The sequence below is a fragment of the Pleurodeles waltl genome, chromosome 10 (assembly GCF_031143425.1).
Source record: "Pleurodeles waltl isolate 20211129_DDA chromosome 10, aPleWal1.hap1.20221129, whole genome shotgun sequence".
Taxonomy (NCBI): domain Eukaryota; kingdom Metazoa; phylum Chordata; class Amphibia; order Caudata; family Salamandridae; genus Pleurodeles; species Pleurodeles waltl.
Genome location: NC_090449.1, coordinates 842,242,892 through 842,260,337, shown reverse-complemented (window position 1 = coordinate 842,260,337; position 17,446 = coordinate 842,242,892). Strand labels below are relative to the sequence as shown.

General features: G+C 44.0%; 1 protein-coding gene across 8 annotated transcripts in view; it reads left to right on the top strand.

Annotated features, from left to right (window-relative positions):
- Positions 1-6,969: 6,969 nt before the first annotated feature.
- Positions 6,970-17,446, top strand: part of CCDC126 (coiled-coil domain containing 126) — a 57,718-nt gene continuing 47,241 nt past the window's right edge. The window contains exons 1-2 of one of the 8 annotated variants that reach the window (XM_069211528.1): positions 6,970-7,090; positions 11,741-11,836. In XM_069211528.1, the coding sequence (XP_069067629.1) occupies positions 7,064-7,090; positions 11,741-11,836 (123 nt within the window). In that variant the 5' untranslated portion in view covers positions 6,970-7,063. The remainder of the gene's footprint in view (positions 7,091-11,740; positions 11,837-17,446) is intronic. The other 7 variants (XM_069211527.1, XM_069211520.1, XM_069211524.1 and 4 more) reach the window with 7 other exon arrangements.

Here is a 17,446-nt window from a genome sequence, read left to right as displayed (position 1 = left end):
TACCATTATATTCAAAGGCACCAGTGATTCACGGATATCTGCAGCCATCGGCACTTGCAAGTCCGACTCTGAAATGGTGATTTCACCTGCAGAAATAGTTTACACATCTGCCTGTGCATGGATTGGCTCACTTTCTGCACACAAAAGCAAGTATGCCACAGCCTAGTCGATGAAATACCTACAAAAAGCTATTTTAGAAAGGCAATAACGTATTATAATTGTGGCAACTTTCAACTAAAAATCACACTGACCATTAGATTATAAAGTGTGCGTAGCATGCCATAGTTAAGTGTGGACTAACAACCTTACACTTCTAGGCACACTTCACTAGACAAAATGGTTTGTATAGACCCATACAGATAAAAAAAAGACCATCACAAGAATAAAAATGTCAGATGTGACACTGATCTTTTTTATGTTTGACACTGTCCCAGACAAAATATAGCTTTATAGTTCACATTTTAAATTGAAAAGATATTTCCTTTAGCAGTCAGTTAACTGGCCTAAAAAGAACATAAAACAAACTTGATTAGCTATTTATGTGTCTAAAAATGACAGCTTTGAGCAAACTGAAAACCAAAAAAGCGAACTGAACGGAGAAAGGTTGACATGAGACAGAAATTGTAAAAGCAAAACTGAAACAGTAGCATATAGCAGTTAAAACTTAAAAGGTGAAATCCCCTCATCCTCAGTCCTACTGCTGTGGTCATCTTCATGACTCCAATAGTAGCACTAGTGAAATGAGAGAAGTCCATTCTCCAGCATTAGCCCGGCTGCAAATTAGTAAACTATGATAGGACAAGAAAGCATTACAAGGGCTTCTTAATGCCAAAAAGCACAATGAAATACTTATCTAAAGAACAACTATGCAATAGCTATATAGCATGCATGCTGTAAAGGAAATTATTACCCTTTACATACAGAACAATGTGCTAAGTAAACACGAGTGGATTGGGCTATTTAGCAAAAGCTTCCACGGGATTACAAATAAAAAGAGCAAACCACAGAGGATTTGAACAGCAGCCAAACTTCACAAATAAAATTAAACCCTACCCACATGTTTGAGCAACACATCGGAATAACTGCAACATTTAACAGGGAAACACAGAATTCACCTACAAATTGCCAAATTCCACAGCAGCTCTCACAAGCTTGCAGTTTAGGATGGAAACAGAAGACGATTTCAAAGGCAGCATTGCACCCTTGGTTCTGAGGTGGCAAATGTGCGCCTAATGTGCTTCTATAAACATTAGTAGTGTCAAGGCCTACATATGCTCTTCCTCTGCTCCCAAGGAGCTTCTACGCTACAGCCACAGGGGTATGTGAGCCTTTCATGTGAATGGTACAGGAGAGAAACTAAAATGAGGTAAGAGAGCAAGAGAGGGGAGCTTTACAGCCGGGTGAGACAATAGGTCTGTCTAAAGACAGATTTGACTCCCAAAGCAGTCTGCAATATTTGTGAGATGTTTTTCATACAAAACCCTTTTTGCATATTTTGCCTAATGCAACTTCCAGTAGAAGTAATGGGGACACGGTGAGTAAACATATTTAAAAGCTATAAAACGCTTTAGAAAAGTCAAGGGGGCAGGGCAATAGTCCTAAATAAGCATACACAATTAGCGGTGCAGCCTAAATCAGAAGGTGCACTGTACAAAATCTGCTTTTGTGTCTGTTTTAAAAGCATTTCATGTTGCTCCATTTTGTAGGAAGCTGGCTATCTATGCAGTGTACCAAATTTAGGGGTACACCATGCAGATAGTACAGATGACCCTTATTGGCTTACAGAGGTTAAAGTGATAACCCTAAATGCTCTCTTCTGTGGTAGTGTAGGTGAGCAGTATAGGCTAATCAGAGGGTAATGTTAAACATTTGTTTAACACACAATCAATAAATGAGACACACGCTCAAGAAGAAACTTGAGACTAATTTAGGAAAAAAGTATTGATTTTTATATTATTTTAGACACCAAAATCTTCAGACTTAGGTAAGTACTGATCGTTATCAATTTTTACAGCTAGGCAAAAATGTCACACAAATGCCCGTTTATGCTGTAATGCTTTCCTGTAGGGAAAGAAACATGTACTGCATAAAGGTATTTGCAAACGTATTCCAGGGGTCCCCTTTTGGACTTGCAGTGCTAGAGGGACAAAGTCAAGTGAGCCACCGCATTTCAGGTCTACCTGCCCTGGAGTGTCTAGGTGCAGACGTGCTGGTAGGGTTGGTAGCCTTGCGCACTGCACAGTTGGTGATGAAGGGGGGCATGTCACGTAGAAACAGGCTGCAAAGGGGGACTCAGGGATAAGTCTGGGAACTCCCAATGGGGTCTCAGTTTGCGAGGGTTCTAGGAGCTAGAGGCCACAGTCGATGTTTGTGGTCCTAGGCCATGGAGCTTGGGCGCAGAGGTTTTTGGTTGGCTGTTCCTGTGCATCGAAGGCGCTCACAGTTCTTGGTCAGACCTACAGAGAGGGCAGAAAAACAAACAACAGGGCCACTCCTGTGGTCAGCCTTGTTGATTCCATCGCCACTAGCGAAGCAGGTTGGTTTGGGCAGTGGTGGTTTCTGGACTAGACACACAATAAGCCTTGTTTGCAGATAATTCTCTGGTGTACCAGGTATTGGTGCTGTGAGGTTTCTAAAGAGGGAAGCGCCTCTAGGCTTGGTAGAAGCAGCAGAGCTGGTTTCCTGGTCACACAACGGCCTCGTACTGGCGAGTTGTCCCCTTAGTGGGCACAATGGCCAGCAAACCATAGTACCGGGCAAGTGCGGCCGATGCCTGCAGATGCAGGGAAGTGGCTACTCCACTCCAAAGGAGATGCTGGATAGATGGTGAAGTGCTGGCAGCCCTCCAGGGTTTTTGGAAGATGCACAGCTGTAGGACGAGTCGGGTTCTTGCGATTGTTGGGCCAGGAGCAGGTAGGCAGGGTTTGGCACCATTAGTCCTCAGCTCGTCTACAGTTCTGGCGCTGGTTGGGTCTTCTTTGTCCTTCGTATTCTTTAGTCAGTCAAGTCTAAGTTCCTGGTGTCAGGGACTACCTGAATACTCAATTAAGGAGCATTTAGGGGAGTGTAGGGTAGTAGCCAATGTGCTACTTACCCCGGGGTGAGTACACCACCTACATGACCACTTCCTGTGGGGAGTGGGCATAACCCTGCCACTGAGTTCCTAGTTCCACCAAAAAGAAGATAGTGGAACCATTCATTTGTGGAGCACATCAGGCAGACCACCATGGGAGTGTGACTAGCTTGGCAGTGCAACACGCCTACTTGCATAGCTAATTCCCCACCTGTCCTGGTGCCAAATGGGCCTCTGGGCAGGAAGTGGCATCTCTCATGTCTAGGGGATGCCAGGGTTGCATATTGTAGGCAGCAGGGACTTTGAAGTCCCTGGCCTTGTTATGCAAATTCACTAGCCATCCTGCTGGAGGGGTGTTAACACATTTCTCCAGAGCAGGCATTGTTTCTGGCCTCTGGAAGCACTGGCTTTCACCTCAAGGGGGTCAGAAACGTGTCTGTGGTGACAGGCTGGTTGATACCAGTCAGCCAGCACACTAAGGGGCTAGAAGGTTTTCAGGGAACACCTCTAAGGTGCCCTCTGGGTGCAGGTCATAATAAATTCAATACTGGCAGCAGTATGGATTTATGAAGACGAGGTGGTTGATCCCAAACACCAAAGGTTTTAATGAAACCATTAAGTAGCTGGGTAACTCGTAATGACCATTCCCAGTACACACCTTAAGATGGCTTCCCTGTGACTTGTGATATCTAGTAATCAAACAAAATATCACAGGGGCATATCTGCTCATAGAGATGTGTCCTCACATCAAATACAATGCAACCTGCCTTAGGGCTCTAAGACCTGTGGTAGGGGTGACTTACATATATGCAGTGATTCTGGCATGGCACACAAGGAGTGTGCCATGTTGTGTTTTCACTCATGGTTTGCACCGTGTTACACAGTCTACATGCAATTTGTAGGGGGTAGTCCCTAAGGGTGGCAATATGCATGCTGTAGCCCTTAGAGAATCTCTTTAATACCCATGCCCTTGGTACTAGGGGTACCATTTACTAGGAACTTACAGGGATACTAAAGTGTGTTCCAATTGTACACAATTAGATAAGGTTACCTTGTTTTAGGGAAAGACCACTGGCACTGGGGATCTGCTTAGCAGGAACCCAGTGCACCTTCAGTCAAAAAAACCTGAGTACCAGTAACTAAAAGTGGGGGTGACCATGTCAAAAAGGGCACTTTCCTACACATGTGCAATTACTGATGCCAAATATAGGATGCACTGACATGCATCTTAGTTCACTAATACCATTGTCATCAGAGCGGGGCAAGAATGTCAGTGCATGCTTAGAAACTCACTTTTAATAAGTCTCTCAATGCTGGGATATAATGTGATACACTAAGGGAAAACACTCTGTGTTAAAGAAATACGCTTTCGTTAATTCTGAAGACAGTTTGTCAAATTCAAACATGATGCACAATTTGGACGTACATTCTAATCCTGACCACAGGAGGTAAACAGTACACATCGCCACTGGGGGACGTGGATACATGCACGCAGCAGATAAGGCAGCTCCCAAGGGGAAGCTTACCCAGCTCGAGCACTTTAAATCCTGATATTTCCTTAACATCTTATGTAATGGAATAAATGGCATAGTGGGTCAGTGTGTTGAAGGCAAGCCACCCATCTCTTCTATGTGTGTGTGGTGGGGCACATGGCACTCTCAAAGCATACTTATCCGCCTTTGAGCAATGGTAGTGCCAGTCAATGAATGAATGAACATGACATGTTGCCAATGAATGCCCACACGTCTTCTCCATGCCACGTAAATTGATAAATCTAAGCCCATGCCTTGCATAACATGTTTTCTTTAACTTAAAGTTGGTGCAGTTTACCATTTACGTCAGCAGGGCTCCACATCACCGCAGAGGTTAAACTGCTACTGTATTTGTTTACTGACTACTGTGACCCTGGGAGTGGTTACCTACAAGATAGATATATGCATCCATCTCGGAATAGTGTCTCTGCAACTAAAAAAAAAGTGATCCGCCTATACAAGGTATTGAGTAGGAGGCAAAAAGTGTGACAAAAGGGGAAATGCTTGGTCTTGAATCATTACTTAAAAGTAGGCCAGTTGCGACCAAGTGCCATTCGTAGCTCACCTACGTGCGTCGTCTGACCATGGAAGTTTTATCAAGCAACAAAGGTCAGGACATCAAGCTGGGCAGCTTCAAGAGACTCCAGAGTTACTAGAGCCAGGATGCTCGAATCAAGCAGCGAAAGGAGGCATGGGCGTCCATGATGCCTTAAAAAACATCCTGGGCCCTTCTTATTCCATTTTAATTTAATTTGCTCGTGTTGTGACGCAGGTGGAAGTTGGACTGACAGGTGATACGTGTCAATCACAGAGCATGAGGCAAATTTGCTAATCCTGTCCATCAGTTGGTATTGCTAGGCCCGCTTTTTAGGGTTGAGCCTGCGCTTGCGCATCCGTACCGCTTGCGAGACGCTTTAGTAGTTAGAAAAGGGCTCAGAGCCCCGTCCATGTCACATCAGTGTCTTTCATTGGTTCGTGAGCTTGCTTTCATTAGTGGAAGGCATGCATACGTCATGCCTTTTCCAGTGGTTAGCCCCCCTCAAGTGCAGCGACCAAATACTGAAAATATACAAGGCGCACTGTTTTCCATCCGGTTTGTGGGCTACTTTTTAATCTTTTTTCGCAGCACGATCTTGCTTGGCAGAAGTCGAGCGCTTTGCATGACATTGACTATGTTACATAGTTAATTGCACTTTTGCCGCTTAAGTAGATAATTGCACTTTTGCCGATAGGTTTCACGAGTGAACTGTAGCAGCGCAATTGCGCTCTTTTTTCCCATTTAATGTGGCAAGAAAAGTCCGGTTGCGAGTTTACAACTGCTAATAGCTCTAACTCGGAGAAATGGGAGACCTGTTGCATTGCCAATGCTTGTTGAAATTGCCACTGCTCAGCGCCGGCAAGACCAAAAGGTTTGGTTTACCCAGCTGTCCATAAATAAACAGACCGTAACAGCGTCTACTGTAATCATTACTCTGACGCCACCAGGAAGCCTACTCAGCTCTGATCCCCTCCCTTCATCCTAACCAGAACAGTAGGCATCAGCAATTTGGCTTGGCCCCACTGTAGTTTGACTAGATTTTGAGGCGCAAAAACTGGGACATGTCAGACATAAAAGAAGGACTAACGACTTTACACTCACTTTTATATCTGGCCTGCCCCGTTTTTTTGCGTAGCTTTGTGAATGTGTGCCTATACATGTGTGTTTACACACATATATATATATATATATATACACACACACATTTACAAGACTACACATATAAAATTAGCTATGGCTCGGCCTCCCACCCTGCAGCCCAACCAGCCCCAACCCACTTCTCTCTGCTCCCCACTCCATCTCTCTGCTGGGAGCAGACAGGGGACTGTGTTGCCTGACAGTAACAGATTCATTACTTTAATTATTACATACTTTGTAGGCGTCTGTTAAAGGAAAGCATAACTTGAAATATGCTTCCCTAGATAATCTGAACGTTGTCCCAGAAACCGGGACATTTGTGTAATGATCTGACCTTTGTCCCAAAAACCGGGACATTTATTTAAAATGAAGAGAAGCGTCGGGACAGTCCTCTAAAAACCGGGACTGTCCGGGGAAATCCGGGACGTCTGGTCACCCTACTGGGACACTAAGAGCCATGCCTCAGTTAAAAGTCAAGAATAGTTCCTTTAGAGTCTAAATGAACAACCGCACCCGCCGATTGTAAAGAGGAGGGAATCAAACCAAGACACTTGCAACTCCGCACCAACCAGCACTTCCGTATAGCGCAGTAGGATTAGCTGGAAGGGAGGAGGCGTTACCCCAATCCGCCCATCGTAGGCCACCTTCCATACTAGAAATACCGCCCACTCCCTGATGACGCTCGCCATGTGTTCTACCCTGGGATTGGTTGTTATATAACCCGGAAATACAACTATTTACAGAAAAATAACATCCGTTAGAAGAGCACTCCGGGCGACTGACATGAGTCTGAATTTACCAGCGCTTTTTGTAAGTAGCAAGTGGTTACAGTAATGCAAAGGTGGATGGATGCTTCATTGGAGTTAGAGCGGTACCGGCTTAGGGCTTGGTTCAGAGTTTGGCTGATGTTGACTCCGTTCTATTTAGAATGTATAGATTCCATTACTTTCTTAATAAGATGGACAGGTCATCTATCGCCTTTTGGCGAATGCACTATACCCCCACCCCCTACAAAAAAAACCCACTAAGTGAGGACCTTAAACTTTAGGCATTCTACTGAGAAAATAACATTTCAGATAGTAAGATGAGTGCAGCCTGCGTGCACACTCAGTGCTTGGCCTGCCAGTGGGAAAATTATTCCTACTGGTCATGGAACACTTGATTTCTCAGATTCACCCTGCCCCTGTTCTCTTTATATTGGTGATCCGTTCACTACGCAGTTGCTGTACCCAGACTTAAATTAATCATTTGCCTCATTGTCCCAATCACACACAAGGAGCAAAGAACTTCAATTTCTTCGTTTACTTCTTTACCAGCCACTGCTCTTGGACCTGATGCATGCCAAGGAACTTGGCCAGCCTGGTAGTTGGTCTCCCATTCAGTGGAGAAAATAGAGGTTTCACTGCCACAATCATTATCAGTTTCTTTGGGAGTGCTCTGACTTGCACAGAGGCATATGTACAGAGCCCTTTTGTGGCCGCCAACCCCGTGATTGGCAAAATCGGGCGTAGCTACTTTAATTGGCTTTTCTTGACGTTCAAAGGTCCTTTTACAAGTCAGAAAATTGTTTTTGATCTGTAAATGTTCTTTTTGCAGTCGTTACTGAATCCCAAATAAGAGGAGGTGAGAAATGGCACCCCCTCCTATTTACGATTCTGAACGGAACGTGTCAGTGGTATTTGACTATAATTGCGGCTGTTGATTAGTTACCGACCCCCGATTTGGTGTGGTAACTGATAAGCAAGGGGAAATGTCTCCTTGGGACACCTACCTCTTGAATCACACCAGTAGCCTCGAGGAGAGCTGTGGACAACTGCCTGCTCCCCCCCCTCTAAAATCTTCCAAAATGGTAAACTGTTTTTTATTTTCTCAGAACTAACACCTGTGTTGTTAATCGACTCAGACTTTTAAAAAAATGTCCTGTTTTGCAGATCAAATGCAAGAACGGAGATCTGCTCTGCCTTGCAGCCCTCAGTCCATGCATTGGCAGGCAATCACAAGGGATCACGGGCCCTGCATTGGCAGCCAATCACAGAGTATCTACAATTGCGGCATCTCCACCTCTGCTGTTCCGTCTATATTGCCTACAACCTTTCCCCACTAGTATGTCCATTTGTGACTGTAAAAGGGGGGTTAATCAACATTCCAGCTCCACTACATCCTTTCCAGCATCTCTCTGAACTCTGGGGGTACCGTTTTGTAGTAGCAGTATATCACTATTTTCATCATGATTTGCCTTCCTCCTGCAGAATTTGTAGTTGTACATTCCATGTGAAACACATTATCCTGTTCTTTGGCCATGAAAGTCCGGCCCAACTTTCTCTTTCACATCATCTGACCTGAGTACTTAGTGCACTTTGTAGCTGTGGACAGGATATCATACATTTCACAGAGTAGATGTCCGTCAGCAGTTTTGGACAGAATCCATATTTCAAATGACTTAAACGGTCTACTAGCTGTATCTTTATTAACTTGTTGGATGCTCAGTGCCTGATGTGCAAGTAGCGTAAACTGTCTGCTTGGAGAACTCGTAATCTTTCTTTAATTGGTCAAAGAGTATGAACTCTCTCCCCCCCCTTAAACCCTTCAGGGTGCCTGGAGTGAGGTGGTTTAGTCCTCGGCCACGGTTCTCAGCGCACACAATCCCCGTCAGGGATGGAAGGGGTATTGCTTCCCCGCCACTGCCATTTCTGCCCCCACTGGGGGAAGATAGGCCTATTTCTATTAGGCCGATCTGCCTCCGAGGGGGTGGCAGAAACCACTTAGGCACCAGGAATTGGTATGTGTGTGTTTTGTTTGGGGGTACAGCCCCTTTGGTAAGGGTCGCTCCCCATGGGGGCACATTACTGTTGGCTATTTCTGCCCCCCTTGGGGGCAGATGGGCCTATTTGTTTAAGGCCGATCTCCCTCCAAGGGGGGCAGAAAGCCCACCAGAGACCAGGGAAGATTTTTTTTCAAATAAAGAGGGTGAGGGTATATATATAATGGGGACAAAGTTGTTCTGCCCACCGGTGTGCAGATGGGGCAATTAGCCCTGATCCACTCCCTGGGGGGTGGGTGGGGGAGCAGGGAGGCAGAAAGCTTACTAGATGCCAGGGAATAAAAAAAAAAAAAATAGTGGGTTGGTGGCTACCAACCAGTATAGACATGGTTCCCCCCCCCCCCCCCCCCCACCCCAACTGAAGGGGGTAACAGTCTTTCAGCTCTCCCCCTGCACACTAAAACATCTTATCCCACAGCAAGCAAGAGTACATTTGATTATTTTGGGTCTTGGTTTTACATTTGGGCAATGAGAGCTTGTCTAACTCTCAAAATCGTTCCACTAGGAATGGTGAGGACTGAACTTTTTGGACTTTGGGACGTTGCCATCTAGGAAAATCTACGAGTTCTAGACACATCTGAAAAGTAAACATCTGGGTGAGTCCAGGGCGGAGTTCTTCACATGTACCTAGCACTATTTTCTTACCCCCAATGCCCTGCAAACCTCCCAACTTTGCTTGAAATCACACGTTTCCCACATTTTTGTGCTGAAACATTCCGGAATTTGCAGGAATCCACAAAATTCCTAGCACCCAGCATTATCACATCTATACGGATCAAAATGTAGCCCCACTTGTCAGCCTAAACTTTTTTTTCGAACTGGCTTCTTGGACTCGTTTTGGTTCCCCCTCATTTTCAACATTTTTTTGGTTCTTCCCTGTCACAGGCACTTGGCCCACCTACACAAGTGAGGTATCATTTTACCGGGACACTGAGGGAAATGCTGGGTGGTAGGAAATTGTCCCGGTGGGGTGGTCCCTCACAGAAATGTGGGGAAAATGTCAATTGTTTCTTTAAGCTAAATTTGAGGTTTGCAGAGGATTCTGGGTAAACACTGGGGGGCCCACGCAAGTCACACCTCCCTTGACTCCCTCGGGTGTCTAGTTTTCAGAAATGTTTGGGTTAGGTAGGTTTCCCTAGATGGCTGCTGAGCCAGGACCAAAAACGCAGTTCCGCCCACCCCATACAAAAACAGGTAGTTTTGTATTTGATCATTTTAATAGTGCTTTGGGGCATTTCCTGTCACGGGCATTAGGCCTACCCTCACAAGTGAGGTTCCATTTTTAGCTGAAGACCTGGGGGGACGCTGGGTAGAAGGAAGTTTGTGGCTCCCCTCAGATTCCAGAACTTTGCAGCACCGAAATGTGAGTAAAAGGTTTTTTTTTTTGTGTGTGCAACATTTTGAGGTTTGCAAAGGATTCTGGGTAACAGAACCTGGTGTGAGCACCACAAGTTACCCTATCCTGGGTTCCCCTAGGTGTCTAGTTTTTAGAAATGTCCAGGTTTGCTAGCTGGTGCAGGATAAGCTAGAGGCCAAAATCCATAGCTAGGCACTTTCCAAAAAACACGTCAGTTGTCAATGTAAAAATGTGATGTGTCTATCTTGCGTTTTGAGGCGTTTTCTGCTGCGGGCACTAAGCCTACCCACACAAGTGAAGTACCATTTTTATCGGGAGACTTGGGGGGGGTTTTGGGTGGAAGGAAATTTGTGATTCCTTTCAGATTCCAGAACTTTCTAGCACCGAAATGTGAGGAAAGTGTTTTTTTGCCCAAATTTTGAGGTTTGCAAAGAATTCTGGGTAACAGAACATGGTGAGAGCTCCACAAGTTACCCCATCCTGGATTCCCCTAGGTGTCTAGTTTTAAAAAATGCAGAGGTTTGGTAGGTTTTCCTAGGTGCCAGCTGAGCTAGAGGCCAAAATCCACAGCTAGGCACTTTGCAAAAAAACACATCAGATTTCAATGTAAAAATGTGATGTGTCCATGTTGCGTTTTCTGTCGCGGGCACTAGACCTCCCCACACAAGTGAGGTACCATTTTAATTGGGAGACTTGGGGGAACACATAATAGAAGAACAAGTGTTATTGCTCCTTGTCTTTCTCTACATTTTTTCCTTCCAAATATAAGACAGTGTGTAAAAAAAAAAAAAAAAAAAGACATCTATTTGAGAAATGTCCTGTAATTCACATGCTAGTATCGGGACCCCACAATTCAGAGTTGTGTAAGTAACTATTGCTTCTCAACACCTTATCTTGTGCCCATTTTGGAAATACAAAGATTTCCTTGATACCTATTTTTCACTCTTCATATTTCACCAAATGAATTGCTGTATACCCGGTATACAATAAAAACCCATTGCAAGGTGCAGCTCCTTTATTGGCTCTGGGTTCCTAGGGTTCTTAATGTGCCCACAAGCCCTATACATCCCCGCAACCAGAAGAGTCCAGCAGATGTAACAGTATATTGCTTCCAAAAATCTGACATCGCAGGAAAAAGTTAGAGTAAAACATGGAGAAAAATGGCTGTTTTATTACCTCAATTTCAAGATTTGTTTATTTCAGCTGTTATTTTCTGTAGGAAAACCTTGTAGGATCTACACAATGACCCCATGCTAAATTCAGAATTTTGTCTACTTTTCAGAAATGGTTAGCTTTTTGGGATCCAGCATTGATTTCGCACCCATTTCTGTCACTAACAGGAAGCAAGCAAAAAGCACAAAAAAATTGTAAAAATGAGGTATGGCCCAATAAAATGCCAAAATTGTGTTGATTAATGTGGTTTTCTGATTCAAGTCTGCCTGTTCCTGAAAGCTGAGCAAATGGTGATTTTAGCACTGCAAACCTTTTGTTGATGCCATTTTCAGGGAAAAAACCACAAACCTTTTTCTGCAGCCCCTTTTCCCCATTTTGTTTTTTTAAAAGACAATTGTTTTGCTGTGTTTTGACTAATTTCTTGGTCTCCTCCAGGGGAACCCACAAACTCTGGGTACATCTAGAATCCCTAGGATGTTGGGGGGGGGGAAAAGTACTCAAATTTGGTGTGGGTAGCTTATGTGGACAAAAAGTTATGAGTGCCTAAGTCAGAACTGCCCCAAATAGCCAAAAAAGTCCTGGCACCTGAGGGGGAAAAGGCCTGGCAGCAAAGGGGTTAAACATGTCTCCTGCGCACTTCCAGTTTGCCACTCCTTAAATTGCTCCCTAGTTGGTGCCAGAGTGAATTCTAAATTGGAAATTATTGGTATGAGGGGAGTGAGGACCATTGTGAGGCCCAGTTTCCTCGGCCAGTGTGTCCCATACTGCTAATGTAGATCTAATGACCAGGCTCTGTGGCTATTGTACATCCAGGAAACCTTCTATACAGGGAGTGCAGAATTATTAGGCAAGTTGTATTTTTGAGGATTAATTTTATTATTGAACAACAACCATGTTCTCAATGAACCCAAAAAACTCATTAATATCAAAGCTGAATATTTTTGGAAGTAGTTTTTAGTTTGTTTTTAGTTTTAGCTATGTTAGGGGGATATCTGTGTGTGCAGGTGACTATCACTGTGCATAATTATTAGGCAACTTAACAAAAAAATATATATACCCATTTCAATTATTTATTATTACCAGTGAAACCAATATAACATCTCAACATTCTCAAATATACATTTCTGACATTCAAAAACAAAACAAAAACAAATCAGTGACCAATATAGCCACCTTTCTTTGCAAGGACACTCAAAAGCCTGCCATCCATGGATTCTGTCAGTGTTTTGATCTGTTCACCATCAACATTGCGTGCAGCAGCAACCACAGCCTCCCAGACACTGTTCAGAGAGGTGTACTGTTTTCCCTCCTTGTAAATCTCACATTTGATGATGGACCACAGGTTCTCAATGGGGTTCAGATTAGGTGAACAAGGAGGCCATGTCATTAGATGTCCTTCTTTTATACCCTTTCTTGCCAGCCACGCTGTGGAGTACTTGGACGCGTGTGATGGAGCATTGTCCTGCATGAAAATCATGTTTTTCTTGAAGGATGCAGACTTCTTCCTGTACCACTGCTTGAAGAAGGTGTCTTCCAGGAACTGGCAGTAGGACTGGGAGTTGAGCTTGACTCCATCCTCAACCCGAAAAGGCCCCACAAGCTCATCTTTGATGATACCAGCCCAAACCACTACTCCACCTCCACCTTGCTGGCGTCTGAGTCGGACTGGAGCTCTCTGCCCTTTACCAATCCAGCCACGGGCCCATCCATCTGGCCCATCAAGACTCACTCTCATTTCATCAGTCCATAAAACCTTAGAAAAATCAGTCTTGAGATATTTCTTGGCCCAGTCTTGACGTTTCAGCTTGTGTGTCTTGTTCAGTGGTGGTCGTCTTTCAGCCTTTCTTACCTTGGCCATGTCTCTGAGTATTGCACACCTTGTGCTTTTGGGCACTCCAGTGATGTTGCAGCTCTGAAATATGGCCAAACTGGTGGCAAGTGGCATCGTGGCAGCTGCACGCTTGACTTTTCTCAGTTCATGGGCAGTTATTTTGCGCCTTGGTTTTTCCACACGCTTCTTGCGACCCTGTTGACTATTTTGAATGAAACGCTTGATTGTTCAATGATCACGCTTCAGAAGCTTTGCAATTTTAAGAGTGCTGCATCCCTCTGCAAGATATCTCACTATTTTTGACTTTACTGAGCCTGTCAAGTCCTTCTTTTGACCCATTTTGCCAAAGGAAAGGAAGTTGCCTAATAATTATGCACACCTGATATAGGGTGTTGATGTCATTAGACCACACCCCTTCTCATTACAGAGATGCACATCACCTAATATGCTTAATTGGTAGTAGGCTTTCGAGCCTATACAGCTTGGAGTAAGACAACATGCATAAAGAGGATGATGTGGTCAAAATACTCATTTGCCTAATAATTCTGCACTCCCTGTATGTGAGTGCTGGCTATTGTCTGATCTATGAAACACAAGAGCTTTTCTGACATACCTATACTGAACTCCACCAGATATCTAAACCTGGTCGTTTGGGTACGCCCAGCCCTCCCTCCTGTTGTTGTCTGTAGGAGAGTTTGAGAGACATTGGGTCTTACAAACTTCCTCCCCCATACTACTGTATTTAGTTCTCATTGTGATGCTTTCAGGATGTTTGGGATTTTTTGCAGTGCAAGGGACCTGAATATAATCTTGAGGAAGGTGGTAATTTTCACAGCTGTGATTCTGCTCAGCCAGTTGAGCTAGTGTCCCGACCAAACCTGTAGCTCCCCTCAGATCTGTTGCTGAAGAGCCCAATAATTTGTTGATGTCACAGGTAATGCATTAACCAACTGTTTTTCCAAATAGAGAGTTTGTTTAGGCACACAGATTATTCGGAACAAGGAACAGTACACATCTTGTTATTGTGGTGGGATTGCGAGGCTAAGGATCTCCGACTTCTGCAAATTTAATTTAAAGCTGTAAACCTCCCCGAAACGGTGTTTCTCCTCCACTGTAGCTGAAAGGGAGCGAACAGTGTCTGTGATAGGAAGATTACATAGTCTCTGTCCATGCTAATTGTGTGAGTTTCCAACCGATGGCGATACCTGTGATGTCAGCTCTGGGTCTTTGTATAACCACATGTTGCGCACAGGCAGAATTTCTTGCAAAGCACAAAACTCATACAGGTCTCTCATTAGTGCTGAAGCTTTGTTCAGTTTTAATGTAGCAATTGGAAAAAAACAGCTCTAGCAGTGCAATGGGCTTGACCAGATCAGCTTGCTAGGTGGTCCGTGTGGGTAAGCTAGTCTATGCTGGATAGGTAGAGATGTTGGTGGTGGGCAGCCCCTGTGTGGATTAAACGGTTTTTCAAAGTTCTGCATTCTGCCACAATCCACTTGTCCCCTCTTAATGATATTTCCCTGTTTATCAGTCAAGCGTTCCACCCTCACCTTATTTATTTTCACCAGGCAGGCTGGTAGTTTGCTGCTTTTGTCGCTGCCTATGTCGCTGCCTATAAAGTGCTTGTTTTTGAGCAGGGCGTATTCTGCCCCGTCAATGTCAAGTATCCGCTGTTGGACTTGTGCGGCCCCTAATGCCTGCAGAACTTTATAAGCCTCCGTTCGTTTGTGGATCGCTTCTAGTTCCTTTACTGTGTTTTCTAGACCACCCCTACTCCTTTCTTCCTTCTAGCATTGTCATTGGGTTAAATGGCTGTTAACTGACCCCTAATGACTATCTTTAGTGTATCCTATAATGTACTCCGATTGCTCTCCCGTGTTTCGTTTTCATCTAAGAACTGGGTGATGCCTGGCTGATTAAACAGTTTATTAGTTTCAAAATCGATAATTGCGTTTCGAAGACTCCCTTGTTTGGTCCATATGTTTGCCACTATGAAGTACTCCTGTTATGTCTAGTGTGAGCGCGAGGTTTTTGTATTACCTGCATGTGTGCAGAAAATGTTTAGTAGTAGGCGGACCCCTGTGAAGGTTCCAGACGAGTCCGTTGATTTTCCGACAGATGCCTGGAGCCGGAGTGGGGGGGTTCGCCGTGGTGGTGTTTGTCAAGATGAATAAAGTCACCGTTAAACATACTTCCTGACCAGTCGGTTTGTCTGTTGCAACGTGACATATTTTGGCAACAAGCTTGGGCCTTCAAACAGCACCCTTTACGGTTGGCAGAACTTTTTCTTCTTTTCTGCAAGGTTTTAATATTACGACATTCACTCTGCTACGCAAGCGGCAGCTGTAGTTAATTTATAGTTTCCTTTATCTCTGACCCTCATTTTGACGTTAGACCTGCTTGTGCAAGCTTACCCACATTTTCTTCAGGTGTTATTCTGTCGGTCCACCCTGCCAATCACGATCGTACTGCAAACTTGAGTTTCCTCTCTGGTATCAGCCCAGTAGTTTATGGAAAGGTGATGCATAGGAAACTCCGTCTCATTGGCTACTACACGAGGAAGCAGAGAACACCAACCTTCTTTTGTGGGTACTGCTGTAAAAAAGGGGGAAGCATAGGACACCAATCTTCTTCTGGGATACTTTTGAAAAAATGTGTTTATTTTGCCCTCATATTTGCCTGTTTTTTTCAAACCGCTTCTTATCTTCACCATGCAAACTATAAATTGTCCTACACTTTTTCTAGCAGAGACAGGACTACTAAAAACAAAATGGAAACAATGGTTCAAGGGATTTGAAAGTTATTTAATAGCAGTTGATGGCTCAAAATTTGAACCAACAAGAAAATTAGCACTTCTTTACAATTGCCTGGGAGCGGAAGGCCAACGTATTTTTGATCACCTATCTGAAGCAACCAGATGCGACTATCACATTTATAACTGGTGAATTATATTACAAGAATTGGAATTCCGTTTAGTTGTCACCACCTGACGTCCGCACAATTGTATTTGGTAGACACGGCATAGACATGCTGGGTTACTTTAATGACACTATACGTTATATAGATATATCCATATCTGAGGAAGTGTATTTAGCGAAGAGAGGTGACAATATTCTATGCTGGAAAGACCAAGGCAAATTTGGTATGATTTTAAGACCAGGCACGTTGTGTCCCATTTCACTTGTACCTACACCAGAAGGAGCTTTTCAGCACTTACTGAGTAAACGTGCATCCCTATTTGAGGATCACTTGGGCACAGTGCGAGACTACAAACATAAAATTATACTAAAAAAGATGCTATACCTGTGATTCAGAAAGTGCGCAATGTACCCTTTAGCGTCCGTAACAATCTACAGCAGCATTTGGAAAAATTGTGCACAGAGAACGTTATCAAACCTATCGACTCCTCACAATGGATTTAATTGATCGTTGTCACTAAAAAAAAAAAAAAAAAACTGGAGACATCAGACTGTGTTGATTTGAGGGCACTCAACAAGAACATTCTAATTAAATGTTTCCCATTACCTAAAATACAGGAAATGTTAGCACAGCTAGGGGATACCAAGGTATTTTCGTGCATACACTTAAGAGCGGCATACTGTCGACTGGAATTGGCAGATTTGGTAGATGACATTCTGAATTGTCCTAGACCTGAGAACAAGGATCAAGTTAGGTCGTTTCTAGGACTCTGTGAATATTATTCAAGATTTATTGACAATTTTGCACTCTAGATGGAGTCCCTTAGAAAATTGTTGCAGAAGGGTGAACAATTTGTTTGGGAGGAATCTGAAGCATCAGCATTCAAGAACTTGAAAGATCTTATTGTAAGGGCACCTATGTTGCAAGCTTTCAGAGATGATATAACATGCATAGTCACCGTAGAAACCCTTTGGCTGTCAGTGTACAGGGAAGGAAACTGTCTGCAGTTGAGGTAACGTGTATGTCCATATGTTAATGCTGTTCGAAACTGTATATATGGTTCAT